We start from the raw sequence: 22,199 nt of genomic DNA, 5'->3' as shown, positions 1-22,199 counted from the left end.
GATATATCTTTCAATTCTTGACAATCTTTTGGTCCTTTGAAGGATGAACACCGCTGCCTGTCTGGGACAGGGCGGTTTAGAGCACACTACCACACAACGACAACGATGACGACCATATCAGCGAGATGGAGGGGGAAAGAGATTTCATTTGTGTAAATATTCGATTCTACTGGGTGGATTTGGGATTTGGAAAGGGGTTGGCGAAACCAGCCCACCACCACCGGGCAAAGCAAGCAAACATTTGGAATTTTTTAATATTTTTTGGGGGGTTTGTTTTACTTTGTGTTCTAATTCTATTCCTCATAGCGCCTAGAGGGCGACAGAGTTGTGATACCTATTTTTTTCTCTTGGTTGGAGATTCGAGGGCGAGAAGAGAGGGGAAATAGAAAAATACAAAACTTCAAACACCGCAATGGTTTTTATGTCCTCAAAATTGCATGTGTGACTTCCACCGGGCACGCTTCCAACAATATAACCGGCATCACAGGTCAATATAACATATGATTATTGTTAACTTGTATCCTTTTGAAACAAGAATAGGACTTGAAAGGTAGAGCGAACAGACCTGTTGGTTTCCATTTGAGGCACAGTTCATGATCCAATGCACATTACATTACTTTTACAATGCCATTAAATTTTCAGGTTAAGATGCTCCCCATAACTTTCCTTCCCCAAACAAAACACATCATCACATAGCAGATAAGACAAATCATGATAATAATAAAATCAGTATTCTCGACACTAATCCCACAAACCCCCAAACGAGAAACCAACCTAACTAAGGTATCTCACCCCAAAGGCTACTGGTAGCTCGTCTGGCATCCCGCGAAGAAAATCAACACCGCAAATTCCTCACCCCTTGCAAACCTAACGCCCAAAAGAAACCAAACAGGAACTAAACCATATATCAAAGAAGAGGCTTCTCGCTCAGGGTACTAAAAAGCACCTCACCATCTCAAACAATATCAAACAACCTCCAACGCTCGAGACAAACCCCAAACAAGAAAAACATTACGTATGTACTTCCCCCCCGACCTTCCTTTCGCCTCTTCTAACCTTCTTCTTCCCACCCCCCTCATCCTCACCCAAACCCCCATCCATCCCCTCTCCATCCATCACCGCTGCGACCAGTCTCTACATAGCAGCCCCAGGCAGGTTCCCCTCCTGCCCCCCCTCCCCTTGCAACTGCCTCGTAATCTCCTCCGTAGTGCTAACATCCTCCCCTTCCCCCCTCATCGCCGCCACAGCCCTCAACCCGGCGTACGGATCATTCACTTGCTGCCCCCCTCTATGGCCCTGCTCGCTAGTCCTACTCAACCCCGCAACAGCCTGCGCGGCAACCTCCAGAGGATTCGGCGCCGGCACTGGCTGCTGCTGACCTTGAGCAGCCCCCGGCGGCGGTTGAACCGCACCCGCAGCCCCACCCTCAGGAGCTCTCCCCTGAACACTGCTAGGATGAGCAAGACTGATATTTTCCGGCGGCGGCGGGAAACTCCCTTGACTCTCTAGCAACCGCGACTGTAGGTGGATGATGTACTCCCTCAGCTGAAAATTCTCGGCCTGCATCGCCTTGACGCTCTCCTCCATCTGATTGAATTCCGCAACCTGCTGCTCAAGCTTCTTGATGTAGCCTTCTTTTCTTTGGCGGAATGCTCGCTGTTCATTGATCAGTCAGCACTGTTTACGTAAGGTAAGGGGTAAAATTGATCGCCAAGCTTGTTGTTACAAGTCACAGGCAACAATTGGTTCACGAAACGGAAGGATAACTCACCTGTGCGGCTCTGTTTTGGGCGGCGCGTTTAGACTGGGAAAGCTCACGCTTTTTTCTTCCGTCGGCCGTCTCTCCATTGTCCATCATGCCGGCTGTTGGAGCAATGACGGCAGTAGGACCAGACATGACGGCTACTTGTTCAGGTGGAGGGGGCACACCGGCGGGGATCATGGCAGGCGGGTGTGCGTAGCCAGGAGGAGGTGCAAGATCGTGAGCCGATCGTAGCTCTGGATGGATGTAAGCCTCACCTTGTTGCAATGGTGCGTGGCTATATCCATGTGGTGGCGGAGGGTGGCTGGCCACTGTTGTAGCAGGTGAGGTTCTGTTATCCCCAGGACCCTCAGGCTGCACGTGTGAATGGTTCTGGAAAGTTTGAGGTGGTTGTAAACCGCTGTGTTGGGGTGGTGCTAACACTGGGGCAGCAACTGGCGAGGGCACAGCTGGATCTTCTCGAGCAATAGGCTCTATGAATTATAATAGGTCAGTATACTCAGCCTGTTCAGGTATCCTGTGTAATGTGCAACGGTAGAAATAAATATATTTCCAAGCAACCACACATTGTCAAATGTGGGGAGGGGAAAGAAATGCTGAAAGTGTGAAAGGGTCAAAAAAGACCTCGGACTGAATAAGAGACAACGGTGCCGTATTAACATCCTCGGAGCCCGGAGATATAAGGTGAGAGACGCTGCTGGTTTGCCTGCGAAGGTAGGACATGTTGGGTTGGACAGATTATAAATCCAAGGCATGCTACCGGATGGGGATATACGCCGTCCTTGCAAACACAAGCACCAGCAGGCCGAGAGAGATCCAACGTCCAACAGCAAGGAAAGCCGGAGACCGAGCACTTACAACGGCAACAACAGATAATAACAAGATGCAAGTGGGTGGTGCAGGACAGATGCCGGCAAGGTGCCAACGTGGGATGGAGGGAAGAAGGAAGAATTATGTAAGGAAGTGCGTGGTGAGGAGGGGCAGGGATACGACGGCGGTAAGAAGGGCCTTCTTGTATCCAGAAGTGAACCAAAATCCTCAGCGCACAGTTGATGCGCCGCGTTACCACGGACCGAGCAAACAGACAGGGGCCCGCGGGGCACTACCATGAACCTAACGGAAACGGAGGATGCGGGGGAGGATCTGAGATGTCGGATGGGACGGTGGCCATCGGATTTGGTTGATAAGCAAGCCAGGGACCTGCCCTTGGAAGCGTATATACACCAGGACAAGATGTGGCAATGAGATGTCGCCGGCAAGAAGAAGTTCTGATGACCGAGAGTGTTTGACCACGCCAGAAATGTCCAGCAAAAGTATCACCATCTTTGTCGGCAACGGTAACGGCGACCGCTATTGCTGAGGGACACGAGGGACGACCATGGTGCAGCGCGAGCACTTGACAGGCAACAGCAAAACGGCCTGTTTCTGCGGACACCTGTACTGTGCAGCGCATGGCGCACTTGCACCTAGAGCTGCAGAAGAGAAGGCAACGACGGAATGACTGATGAATATTGGTTGCAGGACATGGTGTTTGTTGTCCGGTGTGTGGTTATATCTTTCCTCAAGGGTGAAACGAAGCAGATGACGACGATGAATGTAAAGTAACTTACCGATCTTGACGCTAGACATTGGACAGGTCGATGCCACAGTGGCCGTCCTGACTCAGCAGTGCAGTTCGATGGAGTTGATTAGGTGATGGAAGTTTTGGTGGGTGGTGGTGGTGAGGCGAGGGGTGGCGTACAGAGCGTACAAAAGCAATACCTGTACACACCAACTCGAGCCACTGAATGCACTGCGCCGACCGGCAATGGCAATTGGAATGCTGACTGTCCTTCTTTTTTTGTTTCTTTCTGGAGCAACGGATGGCCTTGTGCAGCGCGGGCTTGGCTATGTCAGCATCTTGTTTTTAAACCCCCATTCCATCATCAAAGCCGCGGGACTTACCAACGGATACGGATCTTGTTATACCGTCAAATCCGAGGGGCTGGGAATAACACGTTCAGAACGCGACAACACGACGAGAGCAAGCAGCCAGATCGAGACGTTTCGGTCTGTATGTATTACCCAGTACCTCGACACCACAGCTTAAGTGAGCAGCAGTTTGAACGGACCAAGGGAAAACCAGCCAGGAGATAAGGGACTCTCGGAAATGCGTCAAATTTTCCGATCTGTGATCCCGCGAGTTCTTTTCCCGTCCAAGCAGCAAATATCGCGCCTCTTCTTGGGGATGCCGGCCAGGGTTTGTCGTTTGCTCGAATGATGCTCTTTGTCAGATGGGATATTGCTTTGTCAGCAATTGCTTGGATGCTTGGACGAGGAGACCGCGCGGTTGCGTGATGTGTCATCAAAGATGTGTGAGGTGGATTCTGTTGCAGCAGCGGGGAAGGTTTGGCTTGGCAATTTTGCTGCAGAGTGGAAATATTCTTGGCACAAATCTACCGGCCGGTTTGCTTTTCCGGTTCCGAAGAGAGGATGCTGGTCCGTGCCCACATGAAGCTTAGGTGAGGTTCTGGGATGAATTCAATTTCGATATCTGAGCTTCTGAACTTCGTCCCTTCTCAATATCAAACATGCGTTGCAGTTGTTGCGGCTTGGGATTGTCTCATCGGTCAGATAAACGACACAACCCACCACCAACCCGACTTACACCAAGACAAGGCCATGCATCCTCAAAGCCAGTGGCTGCCACGCTTGCCTGCATTCTCCCACTCGTATACCATGCTCGTCCTCCTGGTCTCGATGTTATTCAACATTAACTTTCATCCGCCCTTACATACGCCGGCTGCAGCAAACATTTACACTCTCGGTAACCACCGGCCGGTTTCTTTGCTTTCTCATAGCTAGCAGGTTCGGAAGTCATGTGCGTAGTCATCGTCATTGCTACCATGGTGAGCAGTCAACTTTGTCAGTACCAAGTGAAGCTCCGAAGCTCCGAATTACTTCATCTCGTCGAGATAAGCCGCATCTTAGACGTCTAGTAGAATACGGTGACCCCCAAAAGGAAAATGGTAAAGAATGAGGAACGAGGGCGCAGACGGGACGGCCATCTAGCTTCCGAATTCAGTAATTTTGCCAGTTTAATCGACGCCATCGTGGCGGTAGCCTCGCATGCCCAGGAAAGAAGGACACTGCCGAGAAGAGGGGATTACTATTCACAGGGCCTGACTAACACCATATATGGGTACGGTGAACTTCAGCACATTTATCTCGCGTGTTCGCGAAGGAAACGCTGAACAGAAACTTGAATGTTGTGGGTGGGATCGCCTCTTGTCACCCAATCGGTAGCATTGCCATGCGTATACGGTGAGACTTCGAGAGAGCACACAAGATCAGCGGGGTGGTAAGGGTACGATATCCCACTCTGACCCTCGTAAGCCATATGCAGTCTCTATTGATCTTTCCTGAAGCATTTCCTGTTCACTTATACAGCGTTCGATCAATATGACTCAGTCACTCGTGTGGCTTCTTCCGCAGCTGTCTCCTCACGGTTAGGATGGAGCAGCCTGTGCAAGAAACGAGGGTTGGGATCTATCTCTGTCAGTCCACACGCTCAGGAGGCGATGTCCTAAAAGTATCACTTACAGTAGGCAGATTTCTACGCTTTTCCCCGGGAATACCACAACAGCACATTGGTAAAGGATCGTAATTCAGACACTTCTCAAAGTATTCCACTTTGCCTGGGCCTACTCATCATCAGTTATGTGTAGTGAGCTGAAGGTGGTTCACAGGAACACCTACCGATGCATTGGACTTGATAGCCTGAGTAATCGAGCTCCTCGCAGCACATGGTCTGACGCCCTGGTGCGCAAGCCAATCCTGGCTTGCTGGCATCGATGGCGAAGGTGTGGTTGTAGGGATCGTTGGAGAAGGACAGACCAGTGGTCCTGGCCACGAGCATGCTGATGAGCACAACAGCAAGCATCTTGATACTTTGAAGGTCACTTTTATGGAATGAAAATGGAAAAGCCAGTGAACCTCGACACCATTAAAAATGGCATGGTCATCTCGAGTTTTTAGGTTTGTGAATGTGGCTTGCTGTTGTGGAGAGAGTCCCGACTAGCCTAATCAATATCCGTTATGTTTTATTCCAGTTTCAACTTGCTGCCCCTTGACAACCTTCACAGTGCTTTCACCATGTCCCCCATCAAACACATCCGGGAATGCCCTCATCATGATCCGTAACGTAATTACACAGATGGTGTATCATCGCGTAATATTACCTGCCCAATCAAAGAAATCTCGGGATGCACAGGCCACTCGCTACCCGACTGCATGGATGAGGTGACATAGCTCAGCTGTCGAGTGACGTCGATCCCGCTTTCTGTTCAGGTTTCATTACGCTTTTCCCCACGAGAACTTCAGCTGGGTCGGGTCATTGCCAAGGAAATATCTTTGTGACCCCATCAGTTGGGCTAGCAGGTATAGAGAGGGATCCTCGTCATTTCCCTACATTTCATTTTCTTTCTTGTCGAGAAAGAAACTCTTCAATTTCAACCCAAGAAACACCTCACCAACAACTAGCTCTCTGAAACCGCTCACTTACACCACAGCCCAACGGCTCACCACCACCAGCTATGGCGGACTCCCCCCGCGATAGCAGTCCAGAAGGACTTGTTTCAAGCAACAGCAACAGCAAATACCCCAACTTTGAGTACATCCCCCATTTTACTTCCACCTGTCCCCTGTGAACCAGCTACTAACATCCCCCTTTCCAGAGTCGACTACGTAATCTCCTACTCCCTCCCACCCCCCTCCCCCCCCTCCCAACAACTAGCCGAAGCCGAAGCCTCCTTCAGCCAACTCATCCACCTCCTCTCCAAAACCGGCTTCGCAGTCGAGGTCCGCCCCGGCCGCCCACCCACCACCCCGACCTCCCCCTCGTCCCTGCTCATCTTCCTCCGCATCGCCTCCCACTCCCTCCTCGAAAAGCAAATCTACCGCTACCGCGTCCAGGACTGGCTCTACGGCGTCCGCACCGCCGCCCCGGGACCACCAAACAGCCTCTCGGAGCAGGAGCCCATCACCGACGCTGAACGTCTCCGGCTGGCGTACTTGTTGATCACGAAACCGGTCAACGAAGGAGGAGCAGGCATCACACCCGGGGTGGGCCAATGGCGCTTTGTAAAAAGCGTTTTCCCCCTTCACGACAGAAAGTTCAACAAGGAGTGGATCAAGGACTGGTCGACAAAGTATATCCTTGACGATGAAGATCTGTTGAAGATTAGGAACCAGTTTGGCGAAAAGGTTGCGTTTTACTTTGCGTTCCTGCAGTCGTACTTTCAGTTTTTGCTGTTTCCTGCTCTGTTCGGGTCGGCGGCGTGGTTGGTGCTGGGTGGGTTTAGCTGGGTTTATGCCGTGGTTAATTGTCTCTGGGGTGTGATCTTCTTTGAGCATTGGAAGGTGAAGGAGGTTGATCTGGCGGTTCAGTGGGGGGTGAGGGGGGTGGGCAAGATTCAGCTGCCGAGACCGCAGTTCAAGTTTGAGAGGGAGGGGGTTGATGCGGTGACGGGGGAGATTGTAAAGGTTTATAGCCCGTACAAGAGGCTGGCGAGGCAGGCGTTGCAGGTGCCGTTTGCGGGGGCTTGCGTGGTGGTGCTGGGGGGGTTGATTCTGGGGTGTTTTAGCATTGAGATTTTCATTACCGAGGTTTACATGGGGCCTTTTAAACAGTATTTGGTGAGTGTTTGGTCTGGTATTGAAGTTAGGGGGAAAAGAAGCTGACAGGATGCATATAGACTTTTTTGCCCACGGTGCTGCTTACGATTTTTATGCCCACCTTCACGACACTGCTCACGAAGCTGGCAGAAAGGTTGACGGAGCTGGAAAACTATGAGACGGTCGATGCGCATCAAGCTTCGTTTGTGCAAAAGATTTTTGTGCTCAACTTTATCACCTCGTATCTCGGCATTTTCCTCACGGCTTTTGTTTATGTACCCTTTGGCAAGATCTTGGTTCCCTATCTGGATGTATTTCAGTTGACGGCTCAGAAATTTACTGTGGAGGGGAAGCCGTTGCCGACGAAGGAATGGGTTATCAATCCTGACCGGCTGAGGAAGCAGGTGATTTACTTTACCGTGACGGCTCAGATTGTTAACTTTGCCACCGAGGTTATCGTCCCTTATGCGAAGAGGAGGATTTTCAAGACGGTGGAGAAGGTTCAGATGGAGGTCAAGGGGGAGAAGGGGGCGGGTGTGGAGTGGCCGAAGGATGCGGACGAGGAGCACAAGTTCTTGAAGAGGGTGAGGGAGGAGGCTGAGCTGGAGCAGTATGATGTTACGATTGACTACAGGGAGATGGTGATTCAGTTTGGGTATCTGTCCCTTTTCAGTGTTGTCTGGCCGCTGACTGGGTGTTCGTTCTTGGTCAACAACTGGATTGAAGCGAGATCAGATGCGATGAAGATTGCCGCGAATAGTCAGAGGCCGATTCCATGGAGGGCGGATAGTATTGGGCCTTGGTTGAATGCGCTTGGGTTTTTGTCTTGGCTTGGTTCCATCACGTCGGCCGCGCTGGTGTATCTGTTCAATAAATCTGGGGGAGGTCAGCTTGGTGTTGGGTCGGTGTGGGATATCCCCGGCTGGGCGCTGCTGTTGGCTATTCTTTGCAGTGAGCATGTCTACTTGGGCGTGCAGTTTGTTGTTAGGGGGGTGATCAAGAGGTTGGACAGCCCCGGCTTGCAGAAGGAGAGGGCGGAGAGGTTTGCTATGAGGAAGGAGTTGCTTGAGAGGATGGTGGAGGAGGAGGTGGTTAGTGCGCAGGCTGAGAAGGGGGTGGGTGTGAGGGATGGGGAGAAGATTACCAGGGAGGTGTTGGAGGAGGAGGCGAGACAACATAGTGGGTTGGGGCCGGAGAAGGTTTTTTGGTTGAGGCAGCGGGGCGCGGGGGAGAGTGTGGAGGTGGGGAGGGGGTTGATTCAGTTGGTGAGTAACTAATTTTGAGGAAAATGGGGCGAGGCAGATGATGCTGATGAGATGTAGGTTTCGCTTGCGAATAATAACACTGCGAAGAGGGAGTAGAGGGTGAGGATGAAAGGTTGTTCGAGCGAGGAAGGTATTAGGTGAGAGAAGGGGGTGGTGGTGATGAGTTGGGGAAAGACTGTCCTTTGAGGGGGGAGTTATTTCAGGGGAGGGAGAATGAATGAAGTAGTATAATGGGTGCTTTGTTCTCTGGCTGAGTTTCCATTATGATGTGTTTTATGTTCCAAGGTGAATGGATGTTTTATTGAAGTTGCACATTCATTCAAGCCATATTTAATTTACTCGTTCCACGGGGCGCCCTTTTCACTCTAGTGTAGTCTTGATTATCCCTCCTATGTACATATCCATGGACATCAATATTTCCACCTGACCCCCATTTTCTCTTCTAAAATGCTATCCTTTCTGTTTCTTCTTTCTGATCCCTCTCATTATGTTGTTACATGAGTTTTGGTGTTACAAGTTCTATAGCATGAAAACAAGACAAACGAGGTATCTCTATGTTTTCATAAATCAGGTAGGTATATGTACATGAGCTGGCGGGTTATCTACATTTGTTTTTTTCGTAGATGACACGGCCGTTTGTGGCGGACGGCAGGGTCCAGCTGCGTTGTTGAGGTTTTCCTGCCTGTGGCGGGGGCGAAAAGTCGTCGTGGTAGGGAGAATTGGTTGTTGTTGGATATGGTAATGGTAGTGGTGTGGCGGGCCTTGTTCGTGAGCGGAAGTTTGGTCATAGAGGTCCACATCCTCTCTCTTCCCTTCCTTGCGCCGGTTACTCGATGATGATGGCTGCTGGGGTGGCCTCGACTTTCGAGTATCGTCGTCCATCTCCGCGTCGCCCCGCCTCGCCCCGCCTGGGGAGAATATCGCCCCAGCGTCTTGACATAGCATCGCTGGGCGAAGCAAGATTGTTGGTCATAAACTCCGCATACAAATTTAATCCCCTCAAGGCTGGCGGTACTGGCGGAGGATGGTCTGAAACCAAGGGATTCGATCTGGCGGCTTCTTTTTGTCCACCACCGCCACGTCGTCACTTTCCTGCTCTGGCTTCGCCTCCGATTTTCGTAGGTTTTGCGACTTGAGCACTAGCCTGTCAACCTCCTTTTCTGGCGCCTCGGCTTCTGCCGCTTGTGATTTCAGCTCTGCTTCAGCCTTTCGTGGTTCTCGTAGCTCCGACGATGGTTTCTTCTTCTCCCCCTCCTCTGCCCTAGCTTCTGCCAATTGTGATTGAACCGCCTCTCCAGTCGTCCCATTCGGTAACACCGGTGGTTTTTGCAACCCATTTCCCCTCTCCTCCACCAACCTCCTCTCCATCTTCTTCGCCTGCCTCCACTCATGATTCGCCCTCCTAAAAAACTTGAGCCGATCCGTAATCTCCTCTTCTATTTTCACCCTCTCCTGCGATAGTTCCCTCGTGAATCTATACTCCCCGCTCTGATGCCTTGCCGCCAGCTCGTCGAATACTCTCGCTGCTTCCCGGACTTCTTCTAATGTGCAGGGTTTCCCCCGTATCCTAGCCACCGTCTCTTCTAGACATTGCCAGTCCAGCTTTAGAATCTCCTCGAGGGGACGTGCTGTGGATGTGTTATCTTTTGGAGGGTGATGATCTGGTTGCCGGGGGTGATCGCTTTGCTCTGATGGTGGTGGTTGTGGAAAAGAGTCCTCTTTTGGCGGGTTTATTGCCGCTTGCTCGTCCGATGGCGGCTGTTGGGAGGGGTTGGTTTGTTGTGATGGTGGTTCTGGAGAGGACTTCTCCTCAGGTGGGTCTGCGACCACCTGTTCGTCTGGTGTTGTTGGTACTTTTGGTTGGTGGTCGATTCGGTTAGGTGTATTCTCTGCATCGTTGCTCGTCTCTGGTGGAGATTGTTCAGTTGCTTCGACCGGGGCAATTTGTTGTCCCTCGTGTGATTGTTTTTCGATAGTGGTGTTGTTGATGGTGGTGCCAAGTTCAGTAGGTATTGCTACCGCCTTGGTGACCTCAGGAGTGGCAGCAGTGCTGGAAGCACCCGAGCCGCTGACAATCTTCCCATCCGGTATTGGTGACGCCGAAGCAGTACCCGTCCTCTCCTCTGGCTTCCTGTTCCCCCCCCCCGGCATAACCTCACCAAAGAACCTCGCCTGCTCATCACAAAACCCCGCCAGCTCAATATCCAGCATCGAAATATGATTCTCCGGCTCATGAGTCCTCCACCGTATAAAAACCGTCCTAAAAGTCTAAATCTCCTCATCAGCAATCAAATCCCCCAACATCCAGGTCCCCCCCCCAAAAAAAAAAAAAAAAAAAAAAAACTCACATTCGACCACTCCGGATGATGCCTCCTAGCCTTACACTCCCCCGCAACAGCCCCCATAAACCCCCACGCCTTAGCAAAACTTCGAAACTCAAAATACCTCTCCAACCCCGTCCCATCCTCCGTAATCCTCCACCGTCCCCCGCCCCCAACCAACAACCCCTCAAGCCCCCTCCTCCAAATCTCATGCTCCTCGTCCGCCCCCTTCGTCTCCTTCTCCCCCCTTAAAACCTCCTCCCCCTTCCTCCTCAACGGCCCAATAACCCCTAACTTCAAATCCAACTTCCTCACCCCCCCATAATACCCCCAAACAGCCGGATTGTCCCTCGGCGCCGTCTTCAACACACTAAACGGGTCCTCATACTTCCTGTGCAGGCCCGTCCGGATCGGGTCGGTGAGCGAGGCAGGCCTGGTGGGCTTGATAAACTGTCGTCTCGTCGTCGTCCTTGTCCGATGATCATGATCATGAGGTGAAGAAAGGCAGCAGCGCAAGCCCGGTGACCGCCTTGGTTTGGCAACAAGAAGAGAGTGGCGCATCTGTCAGAAACAAGAAAAAGACCACGCCGGCTCTCATGGTTGTTGCCGTAATCTCCAATATCAAAATGTTGAATTGAAACAGCTGCTGCCCGCTCACGTTCAAAATTCACAAAGAGAGCCAATGATGATGGTGGAGCAAATTGGGTGCATCCGGGGCGCCATGATTGGCCATGGCCAAGCTGGCAGGTGGGGTGTGGGGTGAGGGGTTGGAGCGTGGGTTAGGGTTGTAGCTGAAGCCACATCGACAACCACATATGTGCCATGCAAACAACATCTGTGGCTCAACTGCACTACACATTCACATAGAACTACACCTGGTTGGAAGATATGGTCTGCTTCTGTGAGTTTGGACTGGGCCTAGCTATACCGTTCTCATGATCCTCACATGTCAATGTCACAGAACTCACTAACAGCACACACATTGCAAAAAAAAAGAGATCCTTTTGTATTTCAGACACAGACACTAAGCTAAACCACAGACAGTAAAAAGAGTGCGAAGAAAAAACTTGTTAAAAAAGAGTTAGGCTATTGTAGGTGTGCAATGTTTTGGGGGCAAGCGAAATTGGAAAAAGCTAGGAAACTAAACTGAGAAACGTCGTGATTGTGGTGATGGGTGTTGCGTGTGTTTCTCTTGCCGTCGAGAGCCGAGTCGTTGGTTTTGTTGTGTTGTAAGAGAGAAATCGAGGCCCCCAGCCGAGACAAGGAAACCGAGCTGAGAGATGAGAGAGAAAAGAGGCTCTTCTTCCGTGAGGGAGGTCGGGGGTATGATAGAGAGGACCAGTGGTTCGTTTCCTGTTTCCCGCGCCAAAGACAAATAGTTGGATCAAACGAAAGTAAGAAAGCAAAACCTCCCAAATGAAAATAAAAGCAGCCTCCCCCCAACTCATCTCCGTGTCCCATTTCCCCCCGTCCAAGCCGGCCGTAAAATGCAACAGCTGGGTATTTGGTCGTATATCTTCATCCATACCTCGCATCCCATGATCCCCAAACAGCCGCCATCCGCCATCCCCTCTCTGCCCTTCTCTCCAGCCAGCCTCGTCAACAGCTGCGAGGTCCGGGAAGGAGGTGGTGTCGTTGGTTAGCTAGCTCTGCACAGGTGGGCCGAGGAGGTAAGGACGGGCCATCGTATGCGAGACAAACCCGTTCAAGGAGCGTGATTGGCTCTGAGATATCGTAGAACAGACATCCAACTTGTGACGTGACCTCGTGAGACGCACCATAAGCCTTCAGCCCGAGTCCCCTGCGCCCAAAACCTCATTGCATCTCCAACAGCATGGTATCTCTGTTCAGATCATGCCCCGGCGTTGTACAAATGCTCAGCATTCCCCTTCAGCCAATTATATCTGCATAGTACAACAACGGCCACCCGGACTCTCATCCGCCGTGACCTAGACCCGCCCAGTGACAGACGCCCCTGCAAGACTTTTCGCGGCCGTCCCCCCAAGCCATCGTTCGCCAAGTATTAGGGAGTGTTCGATTAAAAGGCGTGACAAATGAAAATGAAGAAGTGAAAGAGAGAGAGAGAGAGAGAGAGAGAGAGAGAGAGAGAGAGAGAGAGCCGGCAAGCTGGTTGTTGTTTGGATATCATGAGAGTGTGAGACGTGTCGTGGGAGTAGGGAAAGAAGCGGTAAGGCTGCCAGATTACCGGAGCGAAAAGCCCTTCCTCTTCGGTTCCTTCTCCAGTGGCCGCCCGCTCTCCACTCTCGACTTCTTCTCCTCGAGCTCCAGTCGTTGCCGTTCGAGCTGCTCCTTCATCTCGCGGTGGCGAGCGTAGAGCTCCTCTTCGCTCTGCTTCAGCTTGGATTCCTTCTCAGCGACCTTCTGTTGGAAGACCATCTTCATCTCGGCTTCCATCTTGGCGAGCTTCTGCTCATGGAGCGCGCGCTCCTCCTCCTGCTTGACGGCGGGGTTGACCTCCTTGAAGACACTGGGATCTTGCGACACGCCCATAGCGATAAGCTTGTCTGTTCGGTAGTTCTCGTAGAGCGTGTTGTTGGTGTTCTCCTTGAGCTCCTCCATGTGGGTGCGGATGAGCATCTGGCGGAGCTTGACGAAGTCGCAGTGCTCCTCGTTGTCCACCTCGATAACACCCCAGGGGTAGGCACGGCCACGGACCTTGCGCCCGTCGGCGTTGGTCACCTCGGTGTTGGCACCGACAACGGCAAAGGGAACCTTGGACATGATCTCGTTGTTCTCGGCAATCGTTTCCTCGTCATCAAGCTCATACCTGGGCCCCTCGAAGATCTGGACCTTGTGGTACTTGATGTCGGCAAGAATCTGCAAACAAGTCAGCGGTGCGTGCCCAGCCCCTCCGGAGAAAAAAGAACGTACTCTGGCCTTGAAGGCAACAACCTCCTCATCGGTGAGGGTGTCGGACTTGGCAATGACTGGGATCAGGTTGACCTTGGTGTGGAGACGCTTCATGACCTCGATATCCAAGGGCTTGAGGGAGTGGCCAGTGGGCTGGATGAAGAAGACGCAGGCGTGGATGCGGTTGTCAACAATGTTCATGCGGTTGACCTTGTTCTCAGCATCGAGGTAGGCGTCGAAGCGCTGCTCGATGTTGTCGACAATCGGCCTCCAGGACTCATCGTTGTTGACAAAGTCACCGAAGCCAGGCGTGTCGACGACCGTAAGCCTGAGACGAACACCCGCCTCCTCAATATCTGCGCTGATAGATTGAATACTGACGGTCTTGGGAACAATTTCGAGGCTGGGTCCCTTGCGCTCCTTGGGTGGGTACAACGACGTGTTGAAAAGAGTGTTGACGAGAGTAGACTTTCCGAGGCCGGATTCACCTGGATAACAGCTTGATCAGAGCTTGTCCACATACACAGAGCCAAAACACGTACCGACAACCATAACGTTGAAGTTGAAGCCCTTGCGAACACTCTTGCGGTGCCATTGGTTAGGGAGGTTGGCGAAACCGACATAGCCCGTCAACTTGCGGCGGACAATGTTACGGTCGTCACTCAAAGCTGAAGGAGCTGCGGCGAAGGAGTCAGAGGGACCTTCTCTCGAGTCTTGAGATCCGGGTGTCGAGGGCTTGCCAGTGGGCACCACTGGCGAGGCCCTGACGGGGGGAGGGGGACTGTTGGGAATACCGTTTGAAGCTGCAGCACCGCGTTGTTAGCAAGACTCCTCCCGAATGGTCAATGTATAGTAGCAATGCGAAGATGCCAGGTCCAGGGGCGAATGGGGCCTGACAAATGGTATCATGGGGTCTCCTCATTGGAATCCGCTGGTGTCTGTGGACCACGACAGAATCGCCAGGTTTGGGATACAGCGAGCCGTACGAAAGCGGTTTGGCCATGGGGAGCTTGGGGGGGTCCTCGATGTTCAGCATGCTTCGGTAGTGGCGGATAATATTCTCCTTGCTCTCGCTGCCCAAGGGTAGACTGCTTGTCCTGCTCCCGGGGACTGGTGGAGACGTGGCACCGTCCCGCGATGAGCTACCGTCTGTGTCCAGGCTGATTACACTCTTCTCAAATTGCACGCTCTTGGTACGGGATCTGGTGGCGTTGTGGACCATGGTAGCGAAGTGCATCTCGGCAAGAGTGTTGTGTTGTGTGTATCTCGATGGGTAAGATGCTCGTCGTCCAAAAAACGAATTCCCAAGAAACGGTAAATGGCAGAGAACGAATGCGGTGGGTGGTATCCGGTGAGCGATTGTGGTGATGCTGGTGAGAAAAGAGAGAGGAAAAGTTCAGGTCGAGTGTGTCGAGATACATATCGGGTCGGACTCATATGGGGCGGCTAGTAAGGTGCGATGTGGTGGTCGGCTTCCCGCAGCGGACGGCGATACTTGCATTTTGTTGTCCTCAAAGGACCGGCACTGACGACAGCGAAGAACAAAAAGCAGGAGCTTACCCATTGTTTAGAGGCACCACAGTGGATGAAGCAGGTGGTTATTCGGTAGGTTGGTAATGAGGGGAAGGCACGAAGTCTGTGTAGTAGAAAGAACGTCAGCAATAAGCTCTGGTTTTGTCCCTCGTACCCTAACTTCCCAACTGGCACACGCACGATGTCCCAAAACGAGCTAGAGCCACCAAGCACCAGCCAAAGCCAGGAGCTATTGGTCCTGACGGTCCTGCCCTTCGTTCTGGACACTCCTCTCTCTTTGATGGGATCTCCAGACACGTTTGTTGTATGTTGCTTGACCACAGTGCAGGCACAGAGAGCGAAGCAGATAAACACAGCCGGGCGTGCGTGGGCAGAATGGTAGGTTCAAGCCAGGAGGTGCTGGGGGCTGGGCTTCACGTACGTACCGGGCAGACAGCGAAGCTTGTTTGATATGAGCGAGTCGCGTGTCGGCAGGTGTGAAGGAAGGGAGTTGGGTAGTAAAGGTAAGGTAAAAGGATCTGGTAACGCTGGATCGCGTAGAAATACGGCGGGGGAAAAAAGAGTGTTCGAAAGGTACGAAATGTCGATGAAGAAGGATGTGAAGTTGTCGATAGTGACGAGGTGTCGCGGTCGTCGTGAAGAGAAATCAAAAAAAAAATTAGGGTGCGACAAACAGGCAGGCAGGGTGGCTTTGGGTTGGGAGATTTCCCGTCGTCTGGTGCTGCGCTGCTCTGGGCTCGGCGCGGGCGCTGGGACTGGTCTCTCGCAAAAGGGGTTGATGCGCTGGAGGAAGTGGGTGGCCGCTGCGTCCCGTCACAGTGCGCAGGGGTCCTGGAAAGGTAATGACCGGGGGCCGGGATGTTGGGAGCTTGTGATTCGCCAACAGCCTGCCAATGGCTTCAAACATCCCCAGACCAAAAGGAACCAGAAATCTCGGGCCTGTTGAAGCTAATTAGACAAGACTCTGCATTCATTCCTCCATTTCTTTTTGATTTTCATTTTTTTTTTTTGAAGAAGAAGGAGGCCTGCACTCTGGCCTTCTGCTAAAAACATCCCGACGGCCGTCAACAACACCGTGCTACAGACTCAGATACAGACACAATTGTCACCTCAACCACGGAGTCAATACCGAGAGACAACTTTCTCGAATAGGGTGACCCCAGTCTTTTCAGGTACGGATATCTTAATCGCTGCCCACACCCCACCGAGCATCACAATGCCGGCATCACCCAGTCCGTCGGTTGTCGGTACTTTTGGCAACTGTCAATGATTCTTCAGACGATCAAACACGGCCTGTTCTGGACGAAGAAAACTGTGAATGCAGCAACTTCGGAGTTGCATATCTTTTCAGCGTCAGATGGGGGCACGGACAGAACCTCAGGTCGCCGTTTCAACGGCCATTCAACATCAATTGGAAACGTTGTTTCAAGCACCACTTCAACCTGACCTGACAGAAATCCTCAACCAAAAAAACAAAACAAAAAAAAAACCATGTGGGCTCTTGGCCATGATTTTCTTCAAGGAGGGTAGGTGTGGTGCCAGGGGGTCGGTGCGCTACCACTGGAACCATTTGTTTCGAAAGGAGGTGACACGGGATCACTTCATTCGATGCTCGAAATTAACGACCCCTTTTATGAATTTCTTCCGCACAGCGTAGAGTCCTATGATCTGGTAAGCCCCGGTATCTTCAAGACTAGCTACAGCTTCAAGATACTACTATTGTATGCATGTTCGCTAGCGAACCAAATCCAAATCATACGAGCTGCAGGCATTCCGGAACGCTCATGCATACATATTGCTCGTGTCACCCCTCCGAGATGTGGCAGAGACGTATTGGTGAAAGGTGAGAGCTGAGCGTCAGAGTGAAGTTGTGGACAGTACCACTTCTAGTCACAATGACTAGGTATAAGCTTCCTATCTCTATGATTACATTTATGTCTTCCTAACAAGGAGGTCAGCTCCTATTGTTCTCATCAACACCGTCCTCACTCTCCCAAGACCCCTGATTATCTAACCAACACAAATGTGGCCTGTGCGCCGTCCCTGAATGCCGAGCTCCCCCCAAATCGGAGCTTGGGCCGCCCCCTCTGGCGATGATGTAACCAGATCGGGCCTTTTGGGTCCTTGAATTCTTGCGACTTCGACGGCAGCAGCAGGTTTGCAAGTTTTCTTTGCAGATTCTGTTTTTGTCGGTTCCGGTTTTTTTTCATTTGCCTCGTTTTCCTCCATCCCTTTATATCTCCTAGACATCACGCCACTCGGCTTCAAACATACCTACTACCTAAACAAACAATGCGCCGGAACCCCGCCATTCTCGGAGAGACAATGCTGGAAAGCCGGTAAGAACGATATAATCAACAACCACCACAACAAGACAAAATGATACCGCCACGCTCGGTACTACACAAATGCCTTACGGGGATTACAAGGCGGCGACCGCTATTCAGCGTTACGACGACGACAAGATCACCCAGGAGAGCACCGTTCAACGGCCGTCATGGCTTCTTTACAAGCTCACGACAGGGGGCGGAACAAAAGGGGTCGTCAAAAGTGGGCATCACCCGAACCGTTGGTTTATCGACGACTTGCGCTTTGCTTGCTCTTTGGCTCTATCCGCACGAATCACTGACGCAGCTTACGAAGCCTTTCGGCTTAGTTGCCGACGAAAGGAGAACGTCGCCCGATGGCGTGGAGATCAAGGTTATCAAGAGCACCGAGAAGGGCCGGCAAAAGGAGAAACGGGAAGAAGAGAGTGTCTGGGCTGGGATTGCCAAAAGCTTGGAAGGATTTCCTTCGATTCCGGGCCCGCCCGAGAATATAACTGATATGGTTGTCGACTTAATTTTGCCCGAGTGGACCAAGAGTTTGCCTGGGTTGATGAGGAAGTTGCAGCGGGAGTTGGAGATGGCACCGGGGTCGTTGGCGGCGGAGATCTGGGACGAGGCAAGGGATCCGTTTACGCACCCCGAGATTGAGTGGGAGGCTAAAGTGAGAGTGTCGAATGCGCTCTGTGAGGAGGAAAAGACTTTCTTGGAGAGGCGGAAGAAGGTTATTGTGCCTGCACTGGCAAAATACTTGGGATTGAAAGAGGAGGATATACACCCCGATGACGTCCCCACTGTGGCCATTTGCGGCTCAGGAGGAGGTTTGAGAGCGTTGGTTGCTGGAACTGGGTCTTTCCTGGCGTCCACCGAGGACGGCTTGTTCGACTGTGTGACGTATGCTTCGGGCGTGTCTGGGTCGTGCTGGCTTCAGTCCCTCTACTATTCCTCAGTCACGGGCAACAGCTTTCAGCGAGCGATCGACCATCTCAAAGCACGCCTCGGCACCCATATTGCTGACCCCCCGGTGGCTTTCAACTCGTTGACTTCGGCGCCGACGAACAAATATCTGCTGAGCGGGATTGTGGAAAAGTTCAAGGGGGATCCAGCAGCGTCCTTCAGTCTTGTCGATGTCTATGGTATACTGTTGGCGGCGAGGCTCCTTGTTCCCAAGGGCGAGTTGGAGGTCAATGAGAAAGACTTCAAGCTGTCCAGCCAGCGGGAATACGTCAGATACGGCCAGAACCCACTACCCATCTACACCGCCGTTCGTCACGAGATTCCAGAAATGGACGAGCAAGACGCCGACGGGAACCCGCCCGTTTCAGAAGAGGCCAAAGAACGTGCAAAGAAGGAAGCCTGGTTTCAGTGGTTCGAAATAACACCCTACGAACTATTCTGCGAGGAGTTTTCCGCTGGTATTCCCACCTGGGCACTCGGCCGCAAGTTCAAAAACGGCTCTGACACTGGTCTCCGTCTGCCTGAAGTCCGTATGCCTCTCCTCCTCGGCATCTGGGGTAGCGCCTTTTGCGCGACTCTCAGCCACTACTACCGTGAAATCCGCCCCATCATCCGCAGCATCGTCGGTTTTGGCCCCATCGACGGACTTATCTGGAACAACCTCAACGAGGACCTTAGTAAGGTCCATCCTATCGACCCTGCCTCGATGCCGAATTTTGTGTATGGCATGCACGGCAAGTTACCGTCCACCGTTCCCGAAACCGTCTACGACAATGAAAACATCCAACTTATGGATGCGGGTATGTCGAACAACCTGCCCATTTATCCGCTGTTGCGCCCGGGGAGGGATGTAGACATCATCATCTCTTTTGATGCATCAGCAGACATCAAGACAGACAACTGGCTCTCGGTGGTGGAAGGGTACGCCATGCAACGCGGGATCAAAGGGTGGCCGTTGGGGATTGGGTGGCCCAAGCCGGAAGCGTCGGCGAACGAAACAGCGAAGCAGCTCGACAAGGCGGAGAGTGCCTCTTCGCCGTCTGAATCTCAAGATCGCGTCGCGGACGCGAAGATGGAGCAGGCAGCCCGTCAACAGCAGATGCAAGAGGATGACAGTTCCAGAAGGACCGAAGCGGAAAAACATCAGCAGGCTTCGGACGAGTTGGGGTACTGCACGGTTTGGGTTGGGACCACGCAGGAGAGGAGTAGTGCTCCGCCGCCGCCGCCAAAGCCGATTGATGATGAAAGTAGCTGGAGACTTATGGAGCCGGACGCGGGGATAGCGGTTGTTTACATGCCGTTTTTGGCGAACGAGAAGAAGGTTCCCGGGGTAGATCCGGCGGGGAGTGAGTACATGAGCACGTGGAATTTTGTGTACAGTCCGGAGGATGTGGAGGGGGTGGTGAGGTTGGCGAGGGCGAATTATGAGGAAGGGAGGGGCCAGATCAAGGCGACGGTGAGGGCTGTTTATGAGAGGAAGAAGAGGAGGAGGGAGGAGCATGCCAGGAGGGTGAAGGAGGAGGCGTGGAGGAGGGTGATAAGGGGGGGCCGGGCTGGGAAGGTTGGGGTGGAGGGGGGGGATCAGTTTAGTTAGGAAACGGACTGGTGTCAGGTGGTAGGATAGGAGCGCGGAGGATAGATGGTTGGAATGGTTAGATACCCTGTTCAATAGATTTGCTTTTCATGATTATTATATTCATCTGGAGCGGGCAGGCAGTGTGAAGTCCAAGATACGTTTTTTTTTTTTTTGCAACATTTAAAAACACAATACTATACATACATACCACACCTTTGACCGGCCAACCCCTTTCTCACCCCTTTCCCAGCCCCAGCTCTTCCATGCCCACCCATCTAATGCCTTCCTCCTATTTTTTGGTATACTCTCTTTTGCACAAATCGTTCTTTCTTTCTTCACAGCGCCATAATGTGTAATGTGTGTGGGAAAAAAAAATGCTCTAGATATACAAAAATACAAGTTCTCTTCTTCCCTCTTTCAACTTGCATTTTCTTCCCCACAAAACACCTATCACTTGCATCTGATTGATTTGCCCATCTAACGAGAAATCAACTCGCCAATATCAATATAAGCCGGCTCCCACCCCTTATTCTTCCCCTGCTGCCCCTGCCCTTGTCCCTGCTGCTCACCACCACCACCACCACCACCACCACCACCCGTCTCCATTTCAAGCACATCACTGGGCACCTTGGCCCCCTCCCCAGGGCTGTACAAATACCATGCCTTCAACGCATGCATCGCAGCCTTCAACCTAGCCTGCTCCAACGTCGCCCCCTGCCCCTCCCCCAGCTTATCATTCCCCGAGTACACCCCCACCACAAAAACAGGCGTCCTCGACAGCCGACCGGTCTCCGAAAGCAGCCTCGCGACCGGGGGCTCAAACTCCTCTCTGGCGCAGAGCATAGCCAGTTCAAGAGTGGGATGCTTAAACGCAAACAACCGCTCCAGATCCAGCTCGCGGCAGAGGACGTGGGCCTTGACAAACGATTTGGCCGCCGCGCGGCCGCAGTGGGTGTACACCGCTCCGACAACAGCACGCGCAAAATTTGCGTGCGCCTTTTCCGATAGCTCGCGGGTGGTGGAGGAGCCGTAAGACGTGGGGGAGAATTTGGGGGTGGGGTTTGCTGCTTCTTCGTGGTAGACACCTTGGCCCTGATCTTCCTCGACGGCCTTGTCTTCAGACTCTTTAGTTTTGCGGGGCATGATCAACTGCCCGAAATCGTCATCGTAGATTACCTTGGAGGCGACCGATCGCTTCCAGTTGTTCTTGTTGATCTTGTCGACCACTGTGCGGGTGTACCCGAACCCGGCGATGCTTTCCCCTGGGTTTTCGAGGCTGAATTGGAGAAGACCAGGATCGACCTCGCCGCCGGGGGCGGCGGCCACTTCAATACCCCACGATTTCGCTATCCTGTTGAGGGGCGCGGGGCCAGCGAGGCCGGCCATGGCGGCGAAGAGGACGTCCATGGGGAGACGGGGGTAGTGGACCATGAACCATTCTGAGGCGTGGTAGTTGATTATTGTGGCGCCGAGGAAGGCCAGGCTGGAGTTGTTGAACAGGGGGTTCGGGTCGGCCGAGGCGTCGACGAGGGTGCGGGCGAGGGTTTGGAGGGGGATTTTGGGGGAGAGCGACAGGCGGGCGTGGAGGGCGGAGAGTTTTGCTGATTCGAGGGCCCGGTAGGGTAGGGGGGAGGGGAGGGTGGATGTGTTGGGTGGGAGCTTCTCGAGGGGGGGGAAGCGGGAGTGGTCGGTCCCGTCTTCTTCGTAGACGGGTTCGGTCTCGACGGCGGAGGAGGAGGATGAGTACCGTACTGGTGCTACTTGGGTGGCGCACTTATATGAGGACCGGAGGGCGGCGCCGGGGGTGGAGGGGCAGCCGGGGCGAGCGGCGAGCAGTTGGCCCGTTGCTCTTTCGATTCGTAACCTCTTCATCATTGGGTGGGCGGGCTGAGGAAGATATGGAGGAGGTATGGTGGTGGAGGTGGGTTGGGAAAA

The 22,199-nt window shown here is 52.7% G+C and overlaps 6 protein-coding genes across 6 annotated transcripts; 2 read left to right on the top strand and 4 right to left on the bottom strand.

The window, feature by feature from the left end:
• Window positions 1-1,104: 1,104 nt before the first annotated feature.
• On the bottom strand, window positions 1,105-4,277 carry QC763_304790 (uncharacterized protein). The gene is made up of 2 exons (XM_062910930.1): window positions 1,772-4,277; window positions 1,105-1,656 (listed from the first exon to the last, which is right to left on the bottom strand). The coding sequence occupies exons 1-2, from the start codon at window positions 1,940-1,942 to the stop codon at window positions 1,135-1,137; spliced, it is 693 nt and encodes a 230-aa protein (XP_062766916.1). The 5' UTR covers window positions 1,943-4,277; the 3' UTR covers window positions 1,105-1,134.
• Window positions 4,278-5,180: 903 nt separating this feature from the next.
• On the top strand, window positions 5,181-9,665 carry QC763_304780 (uncharacterized protein). Its single transcript, XM_062910929.1, is given in 5 exon segments — window positions 5,181-6,413; window positions 6,478-7,438; window positions 7,498-8,682; window positions 8,740-9,579; window positions 9,590-9,665. 4 exon segments carry the CDS (start codon window positions 6,337-6,339, stop codon window positions 8,776-8,778), a joined length of 2,262 nt encoding a protein of 753 aa, XP_062766915.1. The 5' UTR covers window positions 5,181-6,336; the 3' UTR covers window positions 8,779-9,579; window positions 9,590-9,665.
• Window positions 9,666-9,681: 16 nt separating this feature from the next.
• QC763_304775 (uncharacterized protein) lies at window positions 9,682-11,564 on the bottom strand (the record flags this gene model as incomplete). The annotated part of the gene is made up of 2 exons (XM_062910928.1): window positions 9,682-10,950; window positions 11,031-11,564. 2 exons carry the CDS (start codon window positions 11,562-11,564, stop codon window positions 9,682-9,684), a joined length of 1,803 nt encoding a protein of 600 aa, XP_062766914.1.
• Window positions 11,565-11,884: 320 nt separating this feature from the next.
• On the bottom strand, window positions 11,885-16,895 carry CDC3 (Cell division control protein 3). The gene is given in 6 exon segments (XM_062910927.1): window positions 11,885-13,108; window positions 13,123-13,841; window positions 13,896-14,362; window positions 14,417-14,677; window positions 15,435-15,510; window positions 15,833-16,895. 4 exon segments carry the CDS (start codon window positions 15,436-15,438, stop codon window positions 13,206-13,208), a joined length of 1,368 nt encoding a protein of 455 aa, XP_062766913.1. The 5' UTR covers window positions 15,439-15,510; window positions 15,833-16,895; the 3' UTR covers window positions 11,885-13,108; window positions 13,123-13,205.
• An 891-nt stretch (window positions 16,896-17,786) lies between these two features.
• Window positions 17,787-20,282, top strand: QC763_304760 (uncharacterized protein; the record flags this gene model as incomplete). Its single annotated transcript, XM_062910926.1, has 1 exon — window positions 17,787-20,282. One exon carries the CDS (start codon window positions 17,787-17,789, stop codon window positions 20,280-20,282), a length of 2,496 nt encoding a protein of 831 aa, XP_062766912.1.
• Window positions 20,283-20,741: 459 nt separating this feature from the next.
• Window positions 20,742-22,139, bottom strand: mrpl3 (54S ribosomal protein L3 mitochondrial; the record flags this gene model as incomplete). The annotated part of the gene is made up of 1 exon (XM_062910925.1): window positions 20,742-22,139. One exon carries the CDS (start codon window positions 22,137-22,139, stop codon window positions 20,742-20,744), a length of 1,398 nt encoding a protein of 465 aa, XP_062766911.1.
• Between the last annotated feature and the right edge of the window lie 60 nt (window positions 22,140-22,199).

The sequence above is a fragment of the Podospora pseudopauciseta genome, chromosome 3 (genome assembly GCF_035222475.1).
Source record: "Podospora pseudopauciseta strain CBS 411.78 chromosome 3, whole genome shotgun sequence".
Classification (NCBI taxonomy): Eukaryota; Fungi; Ascomycota; class Sordariomycetes; order Sordariales; family Podosporaceae; genus Podospora; species Podospora pseudopauciseta.
This window is presented reverse-complemented; position numbering and strand designations above follow the sequence as displayed.

What these genes read in the sequence shown, in the direction of transcription:
- QC763_304780 (XM_062910929.1), top strand. Translation starts at nt 6,337, where the DNA reads ATGGCGGACTCCCCCCGCGATAGCAGTCCAGAAGGACTTGTTTCAAGC. An exon ending in AGCAAATACCCCAACTTTGA is followed by an intron (nt 6,414 to 6,477) that starts GTACATCCCCCA and finishes CCCCCTTTCCAG; the next exon opens with AGTCGACTACGTAATCTCCT. An exon ending in GGAGGGGGTTGATTCAGTTG is followed by an intron (nt 8,683 to 8,739) that starts GTGAGTAACTAA and finishes GATGAGATGTAG; the next exon opens with GTTTCGCTTGCGAATAATAA.
- QC763_304790 (XM_062910930.1), bottom strand. Translation starts at nt 1,942, where the DNA reads ATGATCCCCGCCGGTGTGCCCCCTCCACCTGAACAAGTAGCCGTCATG. An exon ending in CCCAAAACAGAGCCGCACAG is followed by an intron (nt 1,657 to 1,771) that starts GTGAGTTATCCT and finishes ATCAATGAACAG; the next exon opens with CGAGCATTCCGCCAAAGAAA.
- CDC3 (XM_062910927.1), bottom strand. An exon ending in CTTCAACGTTATGGTTGTCG is followed by an intron (nt 14,363 to 14,416) that starts GTACGTGTTTTG and finishes GCTGTTATCCAG; the next exon opens with GTGAATCCGGCCTCGGAAAG. An exon ending in TTGTTGCCTTCAAGGCCAGA is followed by an intron (nt 13,842 to 13,895) that starts GTACGTTCTTTT and finishes ACTTGTTTGCAG; the next exon opens with ATTCTTGCCGACATCAAGTA.